The sequence below is a fragment of the Palaemon carinicauda genome, chromosome 10, assembly GCF_036898095.1.
Source record: "Palaemon carinicauda isolate YSFRI2023 chromosome 10, ASM3689809v2, whole genome shotgun sequence".
NCBI lineage: Eukaryota > Metazoa > Arthropoda > Malacostraca > Decapoda > Palaemonidae > Palaemon > Palaemon carinicauda.
In genome coordinates, this window is record NC_090734.1 from 133048414 (window position 1) to 133073823 (window position 25410).

A 25410-nucleotide genomic window follows, 5' to 3' on the forward strand; every position below is an offset into this window, starting at 1 on the left:
ACAACAACAAAGTAATACAGTATATTTAAATTTCTGGTGTTCGAAATGTTAGTTGAATAACCTTCCTGTCAATTCATATTACAAGTAATCATTAAAATTACATTTTGATAAAATTAACCTATTGTGATGATAACTCTATGAAAGAAGGTATTCAGGAGAATTCAGGAGAAGAAATTAGTTCAAACCATAGAGAGTTGGTATTCGGTATTATAGTATATTGTACATGACAAAACTGTAAAACTTTACTAAGCACTGTACTTCCATCATAGAAGCCTTAAGCCCTGTCCGCACGATCGAGCATGCCCGACGGGCAAACAGTGATACCAGGCCACAATAGTTAGTGAACATGAGGGTTGATGACGTCAGAAGCGGTTAAACTAAAGGCAGGGAACTGGCAACACTGTATGATGCCAGATCCCTGTCGGTGGTTTTCCCGCTTCTGACGTCATTAACCCTCATTCTTACTAACTATTGTGGTCTGGTATCACTGTTTGCCCGTCAGGCATACTCGATCGTGTGGACAGGGCTTTATAAGTGAACAACCATTATATTCAACTCACTATGTTCTCTTGTATAATAAAACATGATTCATACTTTCACAATAAAACTGTTGATTCTTAGGGTTACAAGAGCACTATGGCATATACTGTAACTCTGATAAGGATGGCACAGAGGAACTAGAAAGGTTCCTTCAACTAAAATGTACATGCAAGTCTTACCACACAAAACTTTTATTTTGATAATAATGTTGTATTAATATACCCACCCAATGTTCATATTGCTTCTCTTTTGTAGCTTGATTTCTATTGACTTTTACCAGAATAACTAAAATGTCCTATTTTTTTTCCTTATAATACTGTATCTTAGGATTTGTTTGGAATAGAGAGACAATTTAGCAGCAAATAGTAAAAACTATGAGGACACTCCAAAATCAAACCATTGTTCTCTAGTCTTGGGTAGTGCCATAGCCTCTGTTCCATGGCCTTCCACTGTCTTGGGTTAGAGTTCTCTTGCTTGAGGGTACATTTGGGCACACTATTCTATCTCATTTCTCTTTCTCTTGTTTTGTTAAAGTTTTCATAGTTTATAAAGGAAATATTTAAATGTTACTGTTCTTAAAATATTCTATTTTTCATGGTTTCCTTTCCTCACTGGGCTATTTTCCCTGTTGGGGCCCTGGGCTTATAGCACCTTGCTTTTCGAACTGGGGTTGTAGCTTAGCAAGTAATAATAATAATAATAATAATAATAATAATAATAATAATAACAACTGGGTATGCTGTAACATGTTTCGTCTTTCAGCCTGAAAATTTAAACTAATCCTTATCCTCTTGTATCCTCTAGTAAGTGGGGAGAGTGGGCATGTACATGAACACCAGGAGAGTACAGAAATAACAAATCTAGGACTTTTAATTTTACGATAAATTTCAAAAAAATAATTGGGCAAAATTTCAGATTGACTAACATAATATTAGGGGAACACAACTAGGTCTTGCTATTGTAATTAAACAGTAGTGTACTTTCTTTAAAAAATAAAGACTTATCACATAGAAAAAGTTATAGATAAAAATTTCCTTTAACACCTGCCATCTCCTGTCAAAGGTACTGTATTTACAAAACTATTCAGAAAATACAGTACTTTATGAGTAGAGATCTGCTCGAGAATGCAGCATAATACACTAGGCAGTATCTAACAAAATCAAGTACCGTTTTTCTAATTTACGATAAATAATTTCACAAATTCTAAGCTTTTAAATTTCCTAGTCATACAAATAAAAAAGGGATTTTGACGAAGGAAAAATCTATTTCTGGGCGAGAGACCCGTGCCGCCCAGTGAAATGCTCCTTTAACATCATTTCTAAGGTAAAAACTGCTATGAATTTACCAGAGAAAAATTTGTATAGGAATGCAAGGTTGAACCCAGCTCGCTCACCTTAATAAGGTGTCGGTATAATACTAGGGCGCTGAATAAATCACAACCAGAGGCCTCGCACCATTTAGATATCTCCTGTCAATATCCCCGAACAGCAAGGTGCCGTTCAACATCCTACTACTACTAGCAATAAAATACTTTACTGTAATCATAATAATGCTATTCACATGAAAATACCGCTAAATTTTACTATATCTTAATTTGTAGCAGTTTAATAACTTTATATATTATTGTATAATTTTTATTTCACAGCCTAGAAATGTGGTTTCCCCTCTTCCTGCATCTCGAAATTACTGCCATGTTAAATTGCACAACATTAATCTGTAAAGCTACCACTACAACATAGGTTATTTCAACCACAATGAACGTCACTAAATCTATCATATTGGCTATCGCCCTCAAGAAACATACTCTTAAGTACTGCTAAACACACTAGATGTCATCAAAGCTCTATTAAAAAAAAATCTTAGAAGTACATCACCACTGAAGTTCAAAAATTTCAAAAGATTTCTATGAACACTCAGTTACCCATGACTAGTTAATGAATATAAAAACTGGAGCCCTTTCAAACTAGTAACATACAAATATGAGATTCATAAATATGTATACAGCGCTACATCATCAGCATTATCGTTCGGAAGATTATGATGAAATTTTGGTACTTGGTAATGTATATCATCTTGTCACACATCCAAAATAATGTTAACCCTTTTACCCCCAGGGTATTTGGAAATTTCCAACCCTTAACCCCCAGGGGATATTTTTTTTCAAGCACATTTTGCAGTATATTTTTTTTTAAATTGCTCTAACAGCCTTAATTTTTGTCATAGAGAGGTCAAGTTGGTTTCATTCTCTTGGAAAATGCCTGAATTTTCTCAAAAAATCATCAAAAATATGCAAAAAAAATTTTCAATAGCATTTTTTTGCAAGGACGTACCGGTACGTCCATGGGGGTAAAGGGATGAGTTTTGTGAAACGTACCAGTACGTCCTTTGGGGGTAAAAGGGTTAAAAATAACCTTAGAGAAACTTTCTCTGTAACTCTTCAAAGCCTAGACCAGTTATTGGATTCAGAGCATGACATTAGTGATTGCAAGCTATCGAGGGATAGAATCCTACCAAAAAGGAAGGATTCTCCATTTTCATTTGCACGTAAATTTTCTACTGCAATCGCATTACATGCTAAAATCAGAATGTAGCAATAACGACTTACTATATAGAGTATCTTTAACTGCCAATTTAACACACAACCAATTCAAGGTAATACATGAGGGAGAATAACAGAAAATATTACTCAAAAATGCTTCTATCGTCACTCCTACAAAAATTTCGACTAATATATTTACAGATTTTAACCCTTTTACCCCCAGGCTATTTGGAACTTTCCAACCCTTAACCCCCAGGCATTTTTTTTTTCAAGCACATTTTGCAATATATATTTTTTAAATTGCTCTAACAGCCTCAATTTTCATCATAGAGAGGTCAGGTTGGTCTCATTCTTTTGGAAAATGCCTGAAGTTTCTCATGAAGTTATCAAAAATATTTAAAAAAAAAAATGTAAATAGCAGTTTTTTGCAAGGACGTACCAGTACGTCCATGAAAGTAAAGAGATGTGTTTTGTGAAACGTACCAGTACGTCCATTGGGGGTAAAAGGGTTAAAATATGACAATTGCTTTTTAAGGCATAATGTATAAAACCTGAAACAGATCTTGCTTAATATCCAATTCATATGCATTAGGGTAACACAAAAGGTTTTAACATACAATGAAAATATGTACTATGTGTAAATTTTTGCTCGCAATCTTTTTTTTCCATTAAAACCTTATGAGACTTTAATAATCAAATATTAGTTTTCTAGTCTCTATTTATGGTATCACTCAAGGGAAAATTTTAAGAGTGCAAAATATTCAAATACAAAAACTAGAAAAAGATTGCGGTACTTTGCAGTCAAAATTCGCTATATTTCATTTACACACAAACAATCTACCATCCATTACAATTTTTGTTTGAAACCAAAAAAAAAATTACTGTTCTGAGGATTCTTTTATGATGATGCCTTCTTTCCAGGTTAAAGAGACAAGACACAGCTGCCGTTCACGGTCTGCGTTCGCCGAAGACGATACTGTCAAACCTCTTCTCCCACAATAGTTATCGAGAGCTTCTTGTTAGGCCATCTAAATGTTAAGGGTATTGTAACCTGAGGAGTGAAAGAATTGTTCACTGGTGATAACTTGCTCATCTAAAGTTAGTGAATACCTAATGTATAGTATATACCACTGCTTTTCCTTAGTGTTAATGAATAGTCTAACCAGACCAAAGAGCTCTTATTTTTCCCTGTTGGAGCCCTTGGGCTTATAGCATCCTACTTTTCCATCTAGGGTTGTAGCTTAACTAGTAATAGTAATAATAACAATAATAATAATAATAATGATGATGATTATTGAACAGGCTGACATAAGTCTTTTTATAGTTTATATATGAAATATCGGTTTTAATGTTATTGTTTTTAAAATATTTTACTTCAATTGTTCATTACTTCTTATATCGTTTATTTATTTCCTTTCATCACTGAGCTACTTTTCACTGTTGGAGCCCTTGGGTTTATAACATCCTACTTTTCCAACTAGGGTTGAAGCTTAGCTAGTAATAATAATAATAATAATAATAATAATAATAATAATAATAATAATAATACTGAAATTAATAACATTACCTCATCAGGATCGGCAAGATCTGACAAATCGTCAACTAGAGTAGGGAGAAAATCATCAGGAATCAGAATTTGAAGCCACGGACCTCGGCTAGCATACGGGCATCCCGAATCTACGAAGGAACCTGCGACAGCTGGGGATACAAAAGTGACTGCCCACGCATCTAAGACAGACTTGAATGTGAAGTGTCTACCATGCTTCAATCGACCCCTACAAACATCATTCTAATTAGTCATTATGAATTTCAATCAGATTTTGCATAAATTGTCTAATATGGTTGAAACAGCCATTTCAAGCGTACAGTAATTTTGAATTAATGTTTTTTTTTCCCATAGGGAGTTAATGGATTACTTTTTGCTTTTCTTAATAATATACACAAAATTTGGCAAAAACACCCAATTTCTCACCTAATATGACATAGGTATTTGCTCCTCGTTTTATGAATTTCATTTACAAATTCTGACAATTGTAGCATATAAAGGTTAAGGACCATTTTTGGGGGGCCTCAAGTTAATTTCTTACACCCCTTTGATCAAGTTAGATCCATGATTAAATATAACAGAGTGTCTTAAAGGACAATTACTAGAGCTAACTGTTGAGGCAAAAAGATAAAAAAACACTTTAAAACAAAATTAAAAGCATCTGGTTACAATTTAACCGTAACCCTACCAAAATTAGAGTACACTTTCAATCCAAATCATTGACACAAGAATACAATAAAAATTTTGAATAGTATGGACCACGTGTTATTTCACTTATGTTTTCAATAATTTCTTAATCTGTGATTACCTACATCTAAACTAGATGTAGCTCTGATGCCAGTTTTGTAAACATATACATGTTAGTATAATAGCTGTATTAATTTGGTTTAATTTGCCAGGCTATTTAGGTTAATGTTCATGCAACTTGGGACTGCTGCCAATCAGATAATGTAACTTTTACTAGAAAGTAAACAAGACAAGCTTCTGGTATTTGTACCTTATTCCAGTATTGTACAACTCTAGTATTCTAGTAACAAGGTATATAGCTTTTTTCTTTTGGCTATTACTACATTTCTTCTGTAGTCTTTCTGGTCGTCTCATTTACTCATAAGAACTAAAAAATTTTGTTTGAAAAACATAACTATCTCTTATAATTACATTACTTGCACAATAATTGCTTGATGTACAATAAAAAGGCCAACTAAAAAGTCTTTCATTATTTACATCAATAACCTCAGCTAATCACTTACCTTAAAGCTAATGGAAGAAGAGCCCCAGATTCCAGGTTTATGGTGAGGTGTATGGACTCGTACTTCCGAGTAACAAAGAGCTCGGCAGAATCTGTCGTAGCAGCATTTCCTTCTGCATCTACAGCAACACTGTTGAATAGTGGAGATGAATAAATTAGTCTAAAAAGTAAAAATTACTGTCTTACTGTCTTGACAACACATAATTAAAAATTATATCAAGTAAAGGGAGAGCGTCACAACAAGGTGAGGTAAATATAGAAGTGAAAAAACTACAGGGGCACTAGGTAAAGCGCAGACCTCCACCACGTCAGCTTATTTCGCGACCTTGACCTTTAATATGTATTAATTGGCGTGGATTTTCACTCAAATATGAATCAAGTTTGATGACTCTGTGACAGCTACAGTATGTCCAAACTTATGGGTGATTACATGAGTTGGACATTTTACCTGACCATGACCTTGACCTTTGATGTTGGCCTTCCAAAATTTAATAATTTCCAGCTTTTTATATAACAATTAATCCCTGCAAGTTTCATTACTCTACGATTAGAATTGTGGTCAGGAAGCTGTTCCCAAACAAACGCACACACACACAAATGGGGTAAAACATAATCTCCTTTCAATTTTGTTGGCGGAGCTATAGATATGGGTTTTTATTCTTAGCGGTAAGAAACTAGTTGCTTTACAACCTAGACGAGATAAAACCCTTGCAAGCATCCAAGTTCAGAGTAAATTTTGTAAGCTGCACAAATAACAAAATGAGTCTCTCAGTAGGAAAGAAATGCTACAGTAACTCTGCACTTTCCAGACTTCTGAGGCTAATGCATACCACAAACTGAGGAAAATTATGTATAAAATATTTAACAACACAAATTTCTCAAATAAACCAACTTCTTTATTTATCACCAACATCACTAAGATAAGTTTATGCTAAGTTACATTATTAGACATGGTGGATCTTGCAGGTAAATCCCTGAATCATAAGTTTTGATAGGGTCTTTGTTGCTATCAAGAGGGTAAAACCCTCAAGTATTTGCTATGTTGAAGGTCTAATGTACATTATCAATAGACACTGTCAAAAGGTAAAGTAAATCAACTGATGTACTGAAATTTTAGCAATAAGCTCCATGATTACTCTCTAGAATATGACTCCTGCATATATTTACTTCTTATTCCTTTCGCCAATCGTCTCTCTTTCCTCGGGGAAAGAGAGACGATTGGCGAAATTTAACCGAGGCCCTTTATCGTCAATAACCGTAAGAGGAGATGATGATGATGATATATTCACTACTATTTAAATATCACAACATACCTTGTATCCTTGTCTTGTGCCCCTCGGCTAATGGCTGATTTGCCCGCACCTTGTAAAAGCCCCTTTTGCAAGGTGCTTTTTATCTGTTCGCTTTCGTCATGCGTCACCCTGACGGAGGGGTCCCCTTCTGACTCTCCAAGTGGCGGCACCTGAGACACAGTTGGAGCCTGCCAAGAAATGAAGAACAATTTAGGACTTGGCAATATAAATATTCCCACTCATCTATCAAAGTATTTTTGCTTTATTGTTCAACGTTTGTGCAGTCACCTTTGACCTCAAAGGGCTTCACCTCTAAGGAATTCTTACCATAATAAGCTTTGATTACTCTATTCCCCTTTTGCAAAATATTACAAGACAGATATGCCAAAAGAGACCTGAGTTAAGCAAGTGAAAATTATGATGGAAGAAGAGAAAACTAGCAAACGAGAATGATTAGATGTGGGTCACAGTGAAGGGTATAATATCTCACTTGAATGAACAAACTCCCTCAGAGAGCCTCTTCCAGAGATACCAGTTAGGGTGGAACACTTATTTCCATCCAGTATGGTGCTTTAAATCATCCTCAAAAAGCATACATTGCAATATACATGTAAATGGAATTGTATTCGTTTATATTTCAGTTGCCCAATAATCATCATTATCAACACAATCTGTATTATTATTATCATTATTTAGAAGCAAATGGAATCCTAAAGGTATATGGTACAGTAGTAGCATAAATTTATTCAACAACAAAAAACTGCAAAACCCATGAATGACTTTGTACCTTTCTGCTATCAAGTGCCTGAAAGAGGATGATGGAAAAAAGTAATATTAGACAATGACGGGATAGTTCAACTAAACTATTTTCAGGTCTTAAAGCCGTAAATGATAGAAGCACCTCAGAATAATACCTATATTACCCCTACCTTACTAAAAGCTGTGACAATAACCAAGTTTTAGAATGAAAAAAAAAAAACCAATGTTTATCTCGATACCCTTTCTACTTTTAACATCAAACAAAAATCAAGATGAAAAAAAGTATTTGAGACCAACAAAAAGTGAATGTGGGTTGCTTAGGCAAGACAGTGGGGCAGAAAATAAAGCCCAAAGGCAATTAAATGTAGAAACCTTGAATAGACCCATTCAGTTAGATCTTCCCATATGCGAGGACACCAGTGAATGTTGAAAAAAATTTAAATAACTGCTACACTCTTAATGAATTTCCCTGTAACCTGTTTCCTTGCATAGCTATAGAAAATGTGTACAGTATCTTTGCCTTGAGAGAAAAGACAACAGTAATAGTATTCATATGTAACAACAAGTACAGAAAAGCATTCACAGTTACATAATACCAAATAGAAAAGACAAATATCTATATTACACAGAGGCTATGAAATTCACTTACACCACAGTAACAGTTTCAACTTACTCTCCTGGTATATTTGGTCTTATGTAACGCTATTATTGTTATTTTTTCATTTAAGGCACATTCACAATTACCGTACATTTACACGTATAAGAAGACCTTTAAATCCTGAAATTCACCCCTAAAAAGAGGAGTCTTCTTATACCACAATCATGATAATCCTGAAATTAACCCCTATAAAGGGGGTCATCTTATACCACCATTGTACAAATCGAACCTTAAATTGTGAGTGATATTCATCAACAGACAAGCCTATGTCGGTGGTTATTACACCGAATAATAACCACTGACATACCATACGAGAGAATATTTACATTAAGAAATAAACTGATGACAAAGGTAATAAAAACCATTTTACCTTATACATTAGCTTGTTGGCATACTGTACCTTCTATGATAAACAGCCTATTTGAGGAATAATTCCATATGAAAGATATCAACCCATATGCGAGCTAATATGAGAAAATGTCAACAGAGTTAGCTCATTCAAGCTAATTCCAAACTTATTCAGAACATCTTATAATAAATAATGCAAAATTACTAATATTATATAGAATGAATTGAATTAGAACAAAATTCTATAGGATAAAATCTTTTGAAACATTTAGTATAAATAAATCACTCTACCAGGGAGACATTTCATTCCATGAGCAGGATATATTTTCTATGAATAAAAATGAATGAGAAATGAACCCTTGGAATTACCTCTCGATACTAATGTTTCTGCATACAAAATTTTCATGATGCGAAACGAGATGCAAAGAATTTCTCGCCTCACATTACGAAAATTTTTTTAATGAAATGAGATTCGGCAGCCAGCCCAATAATGAAATAATTGTACTGTTAAAAATATGAGCCATTTGAAGAAAACGGGTTGTTTATATATAATAGAAAAAGTACCTCTCTATAGTATGGGTAATTATAATAATACAGTAGTACAGTATATTTTGTATATGAACAGTATTGTACTGAATGTATTGTATTATTTTCCATTTATTATTGCATTATGTTCGAATAACTACTTAAATCACAGGTATTAACAGTTAAGTCAGGTATACTGAATGATTCAAATGTATTCGGCTGTATTTAATTGTGGTTATAGCTTTATTATAACATTTAATGTGGTGTTTTTGTAGGGTTTGAAATGAATAAGGTGAATTGCATGTACAACGGGACTCTCAATGCGAAATTTTCAAGAAACGAAAGCCACTCCAGAACGGATTAAATTTGTATCTTGAGGCATTACTGTATATGACACAAATTAAATATAAGTACCGTAGCTCTATTGCTATCTTGAAACATCAACATTAGCTGTAAAGCTTGAATGACTACAAATTCAGAACTTACCAACAATTTTTCCTCATCTTAGTTATAGGCCAATGGTCTTTTGCCAAGCAAACTATAAAAGGAAAATACAAAAAGATTTAACAAGGCTACTTTACAGTAATTTATCTCTATACAAGAGTAAAGACATTTCACTTTATATATCAGCTAAACATTATGTTATAAACTTTATTACAGGTTAAACTATCATCGGCAAAGACCTAACCCTAGAGAATTTCAAAGCAGCTGCGTTAAAAAGCAAAACTCACCGTCTCGTGTTCTCCTTCCGCCCACGCTATTCTGGCGGACACTCCAGATAAATTAGATCCTTCGTTTTCTATGCCAGATTCTATCTCCTCAGCAACGGACGGCTCTAGTTCATAAATACTTTCTCCTCTGCGCATATCAGTGACCATCCATAGCCCTCCTGCGCTGTGAAAGACCACATCATTATATAACATCCAGAAACTAAAAATCTAGGATTTTAAACTACTACTGGTGTATACACATATGATTACATCAGAATAACAAACATTTTGTTGAAATATCTGTAAGATTTATTGAGAGGGAGGAACTGCAAGCTTGTCACATGCCATTTTTTTTAAAGCAGATTAAAGGAAAGGTAATTTTTAATACAAATTATTCACTTTTCTGAACCTTTCCATTATAAAATTCAGTAAAATAATATATGATTATCCCAAAATATTCTCTTCACATGACAAGTACAATGACCTTGTTTCACAATTCACTTATTATATATGAATCTTAAATTTGATCAATGTACATCTTGGCTCTTAGAAATCGGCAATCCAATAAGGTTATAGTATCAATTAGGTATAAAAATATTCTGAAAATTATGAATGATAATGCAGTATTCTTGCTATCATTGTTAGAAATACTGGTTAAATTAAGACACTAATACAACACTTATATAAAGAAGAAAATTAAAATGCCCAATCATACCTCAATAACATGACATAACTGTACAATATACTGTATGTCGAGATGCTATAAAAAGGCTAATTCAAATAACCCTGAAGCAACTGACATTACCAGATAAGTTAACACAGAATAAGCATAATGTTTGTCCGAACTAAAATTTGAAGTAGGAACTGTAAGAGATTTTGACTTTCATAACATAGTCATCCAACACATTCAGAGATACAAACACAAATCCAGCTGAAAATAACATAGATAAGATGAAGTAATACTATAATAAAACATTATACTGTATCATTTAACCCTTTTACCCCCAGGCTATTTGGAACTTTCCAACCCTTAACCCCCAGGCGTTTTTTTTTTTTTTTTCAAGCACATTTTGCGGTATATATTTTTTTAATTGCTCTAACAGCCTTAATTTTCATCATAAAGAGGTCAAGTTGGTCTCATTCTCTTGGAAAATGCCTGAAATTTCTCAAAAAATTATCAAAAATATAAAAAAAAAATGTAAATAGCAGTTTTTTGCAAGGACGTACCGGTACGTCCATGGGGGTAAAGGGATGAGTTTTGTGAAACGTACCAGTACGTCCATTGGGGGTGAAAGGGTTTCAATGCAGTAAGCAAATTAACATTTGTAATAACCTGACATCTATTTCATATGAAACCCGATTATTTATCTTTTGTAGATGGAAATCTAGGCATGAGATTCAGGTTAGGCCTACCCTACGGAAAAATTTAACAAAATTCAACTTACAAACAGCTTCTTGGACCCAATCAAATTCGTAACTTGAGGACCTTCTGAAAAGAAGTCATAAAAAATATCCACTCACCCAGGCATTCTCTTGATAATGTCTATGACCCCTAATCCATTCCAGTGTTGAGCTGCTCTCAACTCTTCTGTCGTTACGCCAACAATTTGTACAAACTGGACGGGTCCATTGGGCGTTTCCACGTTGCCCAGTTCGGGGTCCTCGCCCATTAACATATGCTGGACGCGCGATTCGCTGTTGTCGAGGGGACAGTGCCAGGAGACGTGGTCACCAACGCATAATGTAGATTCTGTTTGGTAATTGAATATAGAGTGTTTCTGCTATTTCAAGGCTGTTAATTATACAAACATAAATAAACTTTATTTCAGTGTTAGGCTTACAACATCTTACCAAAAACCCTTACAGAGCTATCAAATACTGTCCTATTATTAATAAAAGGCTACAGGTATGTTTTTTTTCTATACAGTACCTCAAAACATTACCCCAACATCATTTTTAATTTTCCTTCTTCAAAAGCTTTTAACCAATTCCCCTTCAACAAAACACATTACATTTTTTGTCTGTGCCCCTCCTCTATAAGAAAACTATAATAAAAAAAAATTTAACCCTTTTACCCCCAGGCTCTTTGGAAATTTCCAACCCTTAACCCCCAGGGGGTTATTTTTTTCCCAGCACATTTTGCAGTATATTTTTTTAAATTGCTCTAACAGCCTTGATTTTTGTCATAGAGAGGTCAGGTTGGTCTCATTCTCTTGGAAAATGCTGGAATTTTCTCAAAAAATTATCAAAAATATGAAAAAAAAAAAATTTTATGGCATTTTTTTGCAAGGACGTACCGGTACGTCCATGGGGGTAAAGGGATGGGTTTTGTGAAACGTACCAGTATGTCCTTTGGGGGTAAAAGGGTTAACAAGAACCCATGTGTGACTTTTAGACAGACCTAGTTTAAAACTGAATACACGCACATACAATATAAAAGTAAATACTATTCATACAGATATATCTCAACTTGTATAACAAAATCTAAAGCACTTACCAGACTGAAAAACGTATTTGGCAAGGGCTTGCATAATCGCCGCTGGCCATGTGGGAGGACTTTTTTCTTCTGGTTCTCTTTTGAGACGCATAGTCAGCTCAAAGCCAAATCCACTCGGATTTTCTGGTCCCGTTACTTCGTGAACTCTACCGTCACCATGGAGGTCTGAGCATCCAAAACTTGAAAAGAAAAGAGAATTAACTAGAGGGGCACTCAGTAGGGCGCAGACCTCCACCACGGCAGCTTATTTCTCGACCTTAACCTTGACAAGTATTAATTGATGTGGATTTTCATACACTCAAATATGAACCAAGTTTGAAGTCTCTGTGACAACGATGTCAAAACTTATGGTTGATTACATGAATTGGACATTTTACTTGACTGTGACCTTGACCTTTGACTTTTATCTTCCAAAATTTAATTACTGTAATTCCAGCTTTTTACATAACAGTTAATCCATGTAAGATTCATTCCTTTACAATTAAAATTGTGGCAGGGAAGCTGTTCACAAATAAACAAACATAAAAACAGGGGCAAAAACATAACCTCCTTCAAACTTCGTTGTTGGAGGTAATTAATATAATTCCAGTCATGCATAGAAAATGGACAAAGTACTAAACATGGCTAATTTTCAAAAATATCTATCAAAAAACTTCTGTAAAAATTTCAAACTGTTGCTAACACACAAGTAAGTACTACACACTTGATTTCTTCAGAAAGATGATTAGAATTAAGTACAGTACAGTACAGCTTTAATCATGTACTTACAGTAAATCTCATCTAGAAGTAAATTAATCATAAGGTTTGTTTTCCACTTAACCCTTTTACCCCCGGGGTATTTGGAAATTTCCAACCCTTAACCCTCAGGGGGTTATTTTTTTCCCAGCACATTTTGCAGTATATTTTTTTTAAATTGCTCTAACAGCCTTAATTTTTGTCATAGAGAGGTCAGGTTGGTCTCATTCTCTTGGAAAATGCCTGAATTTTCTCAAAAAATTATAAAAAAAATATGAAAAAATGTTATTTTGATAATAAAATAAATTTTTGAATATACTTACCCGGTGATTATATAAGCTGCAGCTCTGCTGCTCGACAGAAAACTCTACGGAAAAAATCCGCCAGCGATCGCTATGCAGGTAGGGGGTGTACTTCAACAGCGCCATCTGTCGTGCAGGTACTCAGTACTCATTGTAAACAAAGAACTCAATTTTCTCCTCGGTCCACTGCGTCTCTATTGGGGAGGAAGGGAGGGTCCTTTAATATATAATCACCGGGTAAGTATATTCAAAAATTTATTTTATTATCAAAATAACATTTTTCAATATTTAACTTAGCCGGTGATTATATAAGCTGATTCACACCCAGGGGGGTGGGTAGAGACCAGCAATAAATGTTTACAGTGAACCCTCGTTTATCGCGGTAGATAGGTTCCAGTCGCGGCCGCGATAGGTGAAAATCCGCGAAGTAGTGACACCATATTTACCTATTTATTCAACATGTATATTCAGATTTTTAAAACCTTCCCTTGTACGTAGTACTGTTAACAAACTACCCTTTAATGTACAGAACACTTAATGCATGTACTACAGTACCCTAAACTAAAACAGGCACAAATATTAAAGGTGATTTTATATCATGCATTTCCTAAACATGCTAAAAAGCACGATAAAAAATGGCAACCAATGTTTTGTTTACATTTATCTCTGATCATAATGTAGAAACAAACTGGAGGTAGAGCTTTGCTTATTACCCAGACATATTTCCCATACTTTTCCCTTAGAACTACATCACATCTTCCTACTTTAGATATATAGATATATATATATATATATATATATATATATATATATATATATATATATATATATATATATAGATATATATATATATATATATATATATATATATGTGTGTATATATATATATTTATATGTATACACATATACATACCTACATATATACATAAATACATGCATACATATATATATATATATTACTGTATATATATGGGTTATGGAAAAAATCCGCGAAGCGGTGAATCCGCGATGGTCGAACCGCGAAGTAGCGAGGGTTCACTGTACATTATTATGAGCTAAGGATTTTTCATTTCATTTTAGAAGTTATCAAAATAACAAAAATAAAATAAATAAGTACCTGGTAAGGAAGTCGACTTGAACAATTACTCTGCCTTTTTAAGTACGTCTTCCTTACGGAGCCTCGCGATCCTCTTAGGATGCTGAGCGACCCCTAGGATCTGAAGTATGAAGGGTTGCAACCCATACCACAGGACCTCATCAAAACCTCTAATCTAGGCGCTTCTCAAGAAAAGAATTTGACCACCCGCCAAATCAACCAGGATGCGAAAGGCTTCTTAGCCTTCCGGACAACCCAAAAACAACAATAAAAACATTTCAAGAGAAAGATTAAAAAGGTTATGGAATTAGGGGATTGTAGTGGTTGAGCCCTCACCCACTACTGCACTCGCTGCTACGAATGGTCCCAGGGTGTAGCAGTTCTCGTAAAGAGACTGGACATCTTTAAGATAAAAAGACGCGAACACTGACTTGCTTCTCCAATAGGTTGCGTCCATTATACTTTGCAGAGATCTATTTTGTTTAAAGGCCACTGAAGTTGCGACAGCTCTAACTTCATGTGTCCTTACCTTCAGCAAAGCTTGGTCTTCCTCACTCAGATGGGAATGAGCTTCTCGTATTAACAGTCTGATAAAATAGGATAAAGCATTCTTTGACATAGGAAAAGATGGTTTCTTAACTGAACACCATAAAGCTTCTGACTGTCCTCGTAAAGGTTTAGTTCGTCTTAAATAGAACTTAAGAGCTCTCACAGGGCATAAGACTCTTTCTAGTTCATTTCCAACCATATTCGATAGGCTTGGAATATCGAACGATTTCGGCCAAGGACGAGAAGGTAGCTCGTTTTTGGCTAGAAAACCAAGTTGTAGAGAACATGTAGCCGTTTCAGATGAAAATCCGATGTTCGGGCTGAAGGCGTGAATCTCACTGACTCTTTTAGCTGTGGCTAAGCAAACCAGGAAAAGTGTCTTTAAAGTGAGATCTTTAAAGGAGGCTGATTGTAGCGGCTCGAACCTTTCTGACATGAGGAATCTTAGTACCACGTCTAAATTCCAACCAGGTGTAGCCAAACGACGCTCCTTCGTGGTCTCAAAAGACTTAAGGAGGTCCTGTAGATCTTTGTTGTTGGAAAGATCTAAGCCTCTGTGATGGAAGACTGATGCCAACATGCTTCTGTAACCCTTGATAGTGGGAGCTGAAAGAGATCGTTCTTTCCTCAGGTATAAAAGGAAGTCAGCTATTTGAGTTACAGAGGTACTGGTCGAGGATACAGATACTGACTTGCACCAGTTTCGGAAGACTTCCCACTTCGATTGGTAGACTCTAAGGGTGGATGTCCTCCTTGCTCTAGCAATCGCCCTGGCTGCCTCCTTCGAAAAGCCTCTAGCTCTCGAGAGTCTTTCGATAGTCTGAAGGCAGTCAGACGAAGAGCGTGGAGGCCTTGGTGTACCTTCTTTACGTGTGGCTGACGTAGAAGGTCCACCCTTAGAGGAAGAGTTCTGGGAACGTCCACTAGCCATCGAAGTACCTCGGTGAACCATTCTCTCGCGGGCCAGAGGGGAGCAACTAACGTTAACCTTATCCCTTCGTGAGAGGCGAACTTTTGCAGTACCTTGTTGACAATCTTGAACGGGGGGAATGCATATAGGTCTAGATGTGACCAATCTAGGAGAAAGGCATCTATATGAACTGCTGCTGGGTCCGGGATTGGTGAGCAATATATTGGGAGCCTCTTGGTCATCGAGGTTGCGAAGAGATCTATGGTAGGCTGGCCCCATGTGGCCCAAAGTCTCTTGCACACATCCTTGTGTAGGGTCCATTCTGTTGGAATGATTTGTCCCTTCCGACTGAGGCAATCTGCCATGACATTCAAGTTGCCTTGGATGAACCTCGTTACTAGTGAAATGTTTAGATCTTTTGACCAGGTGAGGAGGTCCCTTGCGATCTCGTACAACGTCATAGAGTGTGTCCCTCCTTGCTTGGAGATGTACGCCAAAGCCGTGGTGTTGTCCGAGTTCACCTCCACCACTTTGCCTTGAAGGAGAGACCTGAAGCTTTTCAAGGCCAGATGAACTGCCAGTAGCTCCTTGCAGTTGATATGCATTGTTCTTTGAGTTCCAAGTTCCCGAGCATTCCCGACCGTCTAATGTCGCGCCCCAGCCCGTGTCCGATGCGTCCGAGAAGAGAACGTGATTGGGAGTCTGAACAGCCAGGGGCAGACCATCTCTGAGGCTGATACTGTCCTTCCACCAAGTCAGGGAAGACTTCATCTTCTCGGAAATGGGGATCGAGACCGCTTCTAGCGTCTTGTCCTTTTTCCAGTAAACAGCTAGGTGATATTGAAGAGGACGGAGGTGTAGTCTTCCTAACGATACGAACTGTTCCAGGGATGATAGTGTCCCTATCAGACTCATCCACTGCCTGACCTAACATCGTTCCTTCTTCAGCATGTTCTGGATGCATAACTGGGCTTGACTTGTTCTGGGGGCCGACGGAAAAGCCCGAAAAGCTAGACTGTGAATCTCCATCCTTAAATACACAATAGTTTGGGATGGGACCACTTGAGACTTTTCCATATTGACCAGGAGACCCAATTCCTTGGTCAGATCTAGAGTCCACTTTAGATCCTTCAGACAGCGACGACTGGAAGAAGCTCTTAGAAGCCAGTCGTCCAAATAGAGGGAGGCTCTGATGTCCGCTAAATGAAGGAATTTGGCTACATTCCTCATCAGCCTCGTAAACACAAGAGGAGCTGTGCTTAGGCCAAAGCACAGGGCTTGAAACTGGTAGACAACCTTTTCGTAAACGAATCTCAGAAAAGGTTGGGAGTCTGGGTGGATGGGGACGTGAAAGTATGCGTCCCTTAGGTCTAAAGAGACCATCCAGTCTTCCCTTCTGACCGCTGCTAGAACGGACTTTGTGGTCTCCATGGCGAACGTCTGCTTTATGACAAAGACATTCAGCGCACTGACGTCTAGCACCGGCCTCCACCCTCCTGTCTTCTTTGCCACTAAGAAGAGACGGTTGTAGAAGCCCGGGGTTTGATGGTCCAGGACTTTGACTACCGCTCCCTTTTCTAGTAAGAGAGACACCTCCTGTTTCAATGCTCGTCTCTTGTCTTCCTCTCTGTACCTGGGAGAGAGATCGATGGAAGACGTTGCTAGAGGGGGTTTTCGTACAAACGGGATCTTGTACCCCTCTCTGAGCAACTTCACAGATTGTGCATCTGCGCCTCTCTTCTCCCAGGTCTGCCAGAAGTTCTTGAGTCTGGCTCCCACTGCTGTCTGAAGAAGCTGGCAGTCAGACTCTGCCTTTAAAGGACTTGGTTCCTTTCTTCTTCCCACGTCTCCCTTCGGCACGAGCACCTCCTCTGCTGGAGGCTCTGCCACGAAAGGGCGGAATAAATCGGGACGCTGGAGTGTCCATCCTTGGTCTAGCTGACAAGGTAGGCAAAGGGGTGGCTTTGCGGGCAGAGGACGCAACCAGGTCATGGGTGTCCTTCTGTATCAAAGAAGCAGCAATCTCCTTAATCAAGTCCTCTGGAAAAAGGCACTTAGATAGAGGAGCAAACAGAAGTTCGGATCTTTGACAAGGTGTCACTCCAGCTGACAGGAAAGAGCAAAGGTTCTCACGCTTCTTGAGGACTCCGGATACGAACGATGCAGCAAGCTCACTAGACCCGTCACGTATGGCCTTGTCCATGCAGGACATGAGGAGCAAGGAAGTTTCCTTTTCTGACGGAGAGATCTTCCTGCTTAAAGCTCCCAGACACCAGTCTAAAAAGTTGAAGACCTCAAAGGCTCTAAATAACCCTTTCAAAAGGTGGTATAGGTCCGAAGATGACCAACATATTTTCGAGCGTCTCATGGCTAGCCTGCGGGGAGAGTCTACCAGACTTGAGAAGTCGCCCTGGGCAGAGGCAGGAACTCCCAAGCCGAGAACTTCTCCCGTGGCATACCAGACGCTCGATTTAGAAGAGAGTTTAGCAGGGGGAAACATAAAGGCTGTCTTCCCTAGACTCTTTTTGGACTGCATCCAATCTCCTATCACTCGTAAAGCTCTCTTGGACGAGCGTGCGAGGACGAGTCTAGTAAAGGCAGGCGAGGATGACGGCATACCTAATACAAACTCTGACGGAGGAGAGCGCGGAGCCACAGACACAAACTGGTCCGGAAACATCTCTTTGAACAGAGCTAGAACTTTTCTAAAGTCCAAAGAGGGTTGCGTGGACTTAGGCTCGTCAAGGTCCGAATGTGGTTCATCAACGTGAGCGGCACCATCATCATCCGAAAGTCCATCATCCGAGTATTGAGGAGGAAGCGGCAATGGAGTAGGTAACGGCTGGTTAGCCGAGTCCGGTCGCACGGGTGCACGCGTGACTGAACCGGACGCAACGTCATGGAACTGTTGCCCAGTCTGTGAGCTGGCAACAACCATAGCAGCGCGGGGACGCACAGCGTCTACTCCAGACTGTCTAGCCTGATGCGGGTGAGCAGTGGCAACCACACTGGGTTGCGGAGGTTGACGCACCGCGTCAAAACAAAACAACTCTGACTGTTGTTGTGTCTCGCGAACGTCAACGGAAGGCTCCGTGCGTCGCCGAACGTCAACATGCGGCTGGCAGGGTACATTGGAACTCATGGGTGGCGGAACTCTCTCAACTGGAGTGCGCAAGAAGGTTGCCTCAGCGTCCACAGGACGCACAACCGAGTGTGTGGTTGGTTGTAGGCAAGAGGCTGGTGCAGCAGCAACCTTCTCCGCACGAAAGTCCTGCATCAGAGACGTTAATTGTGACTGCATGGTCTGCAGCAAAGACCACTTGGGGTCTGCAGGAGCAGGTGCGGCAACAGACGGTGTAACTGTCTGCGGCGGTACCGCTTTGCCTCTCTTAGGAGGTGAGCAGTCATCGGAAGACTGCAGCGAGTCCGAACTGACCCAGTGGCTACAACTGGGCCGTTGGACTTGCGCGGAAGGGACCGACTTGCGCTTAAGCGGTCGTGAGACCTTGGTCCATGGTTTCTTGCGAGAAACCTCTTCCGCAGACGAAGAATAAATGGGCTCTCTCGTCTTTGTGTGGGTGGGGCGATCTTGGTTAGATACGCCCGAAACCACGGAGGGAACGTCTGTTCGCTGATTAAAGCCTCTCGAACCCATTGGTCGTACGACATTGCTTCTCCCCTGGACTTGGGAGCTTGCAAGAGGTCCCGGACTAGGAGGACGACAGGCACGAACAGACGAACCCTCAAGCGCAACACTATCCACAACACTATCACTCACTTCCCACTGCACTCTTACACTTCAGCTCCTTGACGTCCGCCATGAGCTGGTTACGGTCACTAGCCAGGGACTCAACTCTCTCACCCAGAGCTTGGATGGCACGCATCATATCAGCCATCGAAGGTTCCTGAGTGCCAGAAGGGGGATTAGGAGCAACCACTACAGGGGAAGGAATAGGTTGTGGGGCAAGAGGAGAGGAAAAATCAACAGAACGAGATGAACTTCTCCTGACTCTATCTCTCTCTAGCCTACGTGTATATTTTTGGAATTCGATAAAATCGAATTCCGAAAGCCCAACGCATTCCTCACATCGATCTTCCAATTGACAGGTTTTATCCCGACAATTGGAACAAACGGTGTGAGGATCGATAGAGGCCTTCGGAAGACGCCTTGAACAGTCCCTAGCATTACACTTCCTGAATTTTGGGACTTGAGAAGGGTCAGCCATTTTGAATTGGTCAAAGGGGAATTCAAAAACTATCCAAAGTCATCAACAAATAATCCGATATCAAAAAAAGAATGCAAGGATTTATTGAAGAGAAAGACTGCACAGCGAAAGCTCAAAACTAGAAAAGTGTACTTCACCAAATAGTTGTGAAAACAAATCCAGTTAGCAACAGCGAATTAGTAGGTCTTGCCGGTAGCACGACAGAGAGAAAATTGAGTTCTTTGTTTACAATGAGTACTGAGTACCTGCACGACAGATGGCGCTGTTGAAGTACACCCCCTACCTGCATAGCGATCGCTGGCGGATTTTTTCCGTAGAGTTTTCTGTCGAGCAGCAGAGCTGCAGCTTATATAATCACCGGCTAAGTTAAATATTGAAAAACAAATTTTTATAGCATTTTTTTGCAAGGACGTACCGGTACGTCCATGGGGGTTAAGGGATGCCTTTTGTGAAACGTACCAGTACGTCCTTTGGGGGTAAAAGGGTTAACATCACAAAAATTCTGCAAGACTGGATTCCAAAATTTTAAGAGGCTGTCACAAAAAGTCCTCTAAATTGTAAAACATTTAATTAAATGATTCCGACGTATGAAAATTAAGAGCTGACAGTGAAGAGATTGAAGAGAAGAGACCTACTGTGATAGATGGGGGGGAGGTCTTAGAAGTGAAGTATTTCAGTTATCTAGGGGACAAACTGAACTGTGAAGCAGTCGTAAGAGCAATGAAAATAGTAGTACAGGGTAGTAACAACTACAAATAGCTAGACTGGTACAGTGTACAAATATCTCTCATTGGTAGAGCAAAAAAAAATTATAATCAGTTTAATAGGCCTGTACCATTTCTTTTATGGTTGTTTAACATTTTTTATCAGAGTAATGAAAAGATCATATTACAAATGAGTTGGCAACAGTCAGCTGTGGTGACCAAAGACAGAAAAAATGACGTCTCAATGATAAAAATTATTTTGGACTAGTGATGAGAGGGGGTGAGTGGCAGTTGGTTCGAGAGGCAGTTAATTTTGAAGTAGGAGGATGGAGCCTGGTAAGAATACCCAAATCATGGAAAAATTGACTAAATGAAGAACTAGACACGACAGGAATTTAAGCAAAAATAGTACAGGACAGAAGGAAGTACAGTAAATATTTCATGTCTAACCCAGTAAGGAAAACCCAAGGAAAAAATATATATGATGATGTGGTTAACTTTAAAATTAAACAGCCTTTCTATTTCTTTTGACACTAAATATTTATACAGTATTATCTTTCCCCAAGTACCTTCTTTCAAATGGGATAACGTGACTCCACTATACCCCATAAAGAAATATGTTCCCATTCTCTAATACAGGAGTCTACCGTATTACAATCAAGTAGAATTCTTGGGATATTTATTATCATTCGCTGGATGACAAATACCAAGCATACTTACCTCACATAATGCCAGTGAGGAGGAATCCCTAATTTTTCATCACCTGGATTGCCATACATGCTGATGTAGTCCAAAGGATCAGGGCCACCCAACCTGAATACGAAAAAATATAAAATGTTCTCCATCAATATAAACATTTAGTACTTGTACATTTGCATGAGAAATAATCTGCATTCTAAAGTTAGTCCAACTCCCTACTATTAAGCGGTAACCTACAGTGAAGATAATGCCTTACCCAAAACATCAAGACAACAGAATTTCACTATTACACTGTAGTGAATGCTAGTTTTCATGCTAATTGCACAGTTCATACATTATAACTATCAACAAACTACTGTAGTCTTCAACTTCCTGAGCCTTAAATAAGTTAGACCTAAAACTGACTAAGGTTAAAGAGTGGTCCTCCAGATAAGTCAGACACAGTGCTAGCATAACTTGTAAGAAAGGTTATGGGAATCCACGGGAACAAGGAAGCAATAGATTGTATAAGGTTGGGTTGAGAAGGGGAGATTCAGGAAGGACAAAACTTCCAGTAATGTATGGTAGGATATAGTGTCCTACATTAGCTAGAGTAAGGATGTTTCCTTTTGTTTTTGTCTTATCATCTGCTGTTACTTTACTCTGTCTGTATATACAGTAATTGAGCATATGAACCATATACTGTACAGTAGTCTTCCAGCAGCTTCTCTTGTGTTTTGAGCGCTATTACACGCCAAAATTTCAGTCAGCAATTGGCATTTTCGTAGGTTATTGCTGTCTGAAACGTAAATTTCATTGACCCAAAACGAGGCACAACTCAACTGTGGTCTTCCAAACAACTGTTAGATACCATATGAGTGAAAAAAAAAAGCGTACACATATATGCCTAGCGCTGGTACAGTATTACAAAAAAAGTAATACTGCACCCTTAAAAACTGTAATTACTTTTCCTATTAGACATATAAAAGTACCTAATAAAAAGCACAATTGGTAAGAATTTATCATTGCTGATACACAAGACTTAAAAAGTCACTACAATTTAATAAAGTGCAGTATAAAGTAAACATACTTGAGGTTCATAGCAATGACCCTTCAATTGCTACCTGCATAGTTTTCTACTTGATATTTTATGTGGACATTTTGCTAAGTATGATCTGGAAAAATCGCACGTGATTTCGCACAACTGTGATCGTAACTCTGGTTTTCCCGTGGTCGCAGGGAAAATCCCTGTGATCTTTTTCTCAAGACCATTCCTCAACCATGTGCAACCATGGGAGACCAAGGCATGACCAAGCCTCAGTCAACCGTCAACTACACGTGACCTGCACTGACGAAGCCACGCTCTAAGGTCGTAGCTCAGTCTTCGGGGAAGATTTCTTGGGAAAATGACCACTTCAGTTTTGTTTGGTTTCTGTCGCATAGTCAACCTGAAACTTTCCCCACCTTGTTCTTAGTTCTTTTCAGAGTGCAATCAAGTACAGATCCCTCAGATGCACCTTAAAAGTGTCTCAAAATGTGATTCAGTGGTGCAGTACTGTATCTCTATGCTATTTTACAATTAAAAGTAAATGCACTAAACAAGGACATGACACTAGCTATCTGCATCAAGTTTAAGGGAGTAAGGATGACAAGGAGAAGAGTTACAAGAATCTGGCAAAACCCACTAGTCTAGTTACTCTGGTAGGATGTACCAAATTTTGTTAGGGTAGTGTTCCTAAAATTGCCATTCATAAATATGACTTATTTTCACTCTTATTGGCCAATTTGATGTTACATACACTACAGTTTTAACATACTGCTGTACCATTGGTCAAAGAAATTCCCAGTATGGCTACTATATTGCACTCCTATTTGTTATTTGGGTAAATCTTTACCCATGCACCATCACTTGTAAACATCTTACTTTCCCACTGACCCAAAGTAAGGCATCACGTCCAGACTAATTTGTAGAATGGTACATGCACCTGCTACCATGACTAAGTTAATATGGTTTCAATTCTTTGCATATATTTTTGTACACAATCTTCTTTCCAATCGACTTTGCCTGGAAATGCTCCGTTAGTAATGTATTTAATCTTCCCTTAACACAGTATATATTGGATACAAAAATCAGCTATCCCTTTCTCTACGTCGACCGATGTCATAAATATATTGTAGGAAAATTACCGGGATATGTACTAATAAAGATACCTCCAACTTAACCTGACCTACATATTTGTGTCCTTAACAACGGATTGGGGACTTTCTCAGTCAGCGAACCACCCTATACCCTTGCACACTGATGTTGGGTTCCATTATTAGGGATGATTAGGTAGATAAATTATCTTTTCAACGCAACGTTAGTCGTTTGGAGATGATATTTTGTAAATAAAACTACTTCTAGCGTCACATTAAAGTAAGGTTAAATCACACACATTAATATATATATACTGTATATATATATATATATATATATATATATATATATATATATATATATATATATATATAAACTCAACACTCCCTAATGACATGCTGACGTAGTTACTGAGAGAGTATCTACGTTAGGACATACAATACCTCTTTCAATAAATTGGGGACCTCAATTAGCGAACAAAATTTCTGAAATAAACAGGTTATGAAACTCATTAAAGCTTTTATTCTATCATATATACTTGAGAACACCGTCTGTTCCGTAAACACCTAATTTACTTTAACTTTGGCTAGGTTAATTCTAGTCGAAGTCTACCGTAAAACAAAAATCGGCTGGCAGTCTGAAGGCTTAAACTAACATAAATCTATATTAAAATAATTGTAAACAGCTACTTAGACGCCTCCTATAGCCAGTAAATATACTGAAACTATTCTCCAGTCGCCTGTCTATGGCTAAATATACATACCAATATTTGACAAGAGCGGTAACCTGAAGGGGGTTGGCCTGATCAGGATAAACTTTCCGACAAGCAGCGTAAAGGGCCTCCAAACCAGCAGGAATTGGCCCAGGGGCTTCCCCATTTCCTCCTTGCCCTTGTCCAGGCTGGCCGTCTTTCCACTCCATGACAGATAAAGGATCCTTACAAAACTGTCAGAAAGAAATTTAGACGGGTTCGGCACCTGGGTTACAGGACAGTCAAGATCCTTAAAATAAGTAGACAACTTTCTTCCTCTGCCAGCAATTTATTTACGTTTTCCACGCTCTGTGAACTGCTGGGAATAGTAACATTTTAGTAGTGTTTTATTTATGAATTCATTTAAGTATATACTAAAGCATAATTAATGGTATCAATAATCTAAATTATATAAATCTAATATATTCTATATGACTTATAACCAATTAATTGCCTTTAAAAATCACAGGATGCCACGGAAATTTACTAAGAAACATTACCAATTCTCTAATCTACTAATTTCAGAAGGCTGATTTTTTTGCTAATATTATTATAAACAACTTTAATCAGTGCTGTCAACTAGTAAAATACAACACTTTGTATTACCATATATTTTAGGTCAATCTCGTTTTTACTTCTGTTATTCTATTTTTATTTAT

General features: G+C 38.1%; 1 protein-coding gene across 1 annotated transcript; it reads right to left on the reverse strand.

The window, feature by feature from the left end:
- Positions 1 to 472: 472 nt before the first annotated feature.
- On the reverse strand, positions 473 to 25029 carry Su(fu) (suppressor of fused). The gene is made up of 9 exons (XM_068381936.1): positions 24764 to 25029; positions 21906 to 21998; positions 12664 to 12842; positions 11688 to 11916; positions 10188 to 10350; positions 7188 to 7354; positions 5876 to 6004; positions 4647 to 4854; positions 473 to 4130 (listed from the first exon to the last, which is right to left on the reverse strand). The coding sequence occupies exons 1-9, from the start codon at positions 24919 to 24921 to the stop codon at positions 4059 to 4061; spliced, it is 1398 nt and encodes a 465-aa protein (XP_068238037.1). The 5' UTR covers positions 24922 to 25029; the 3' UTR covers positions 473 to 4058.
- Between the last annotated feature and the right edge of the window lie 381 nt (positions 25030 to 25410).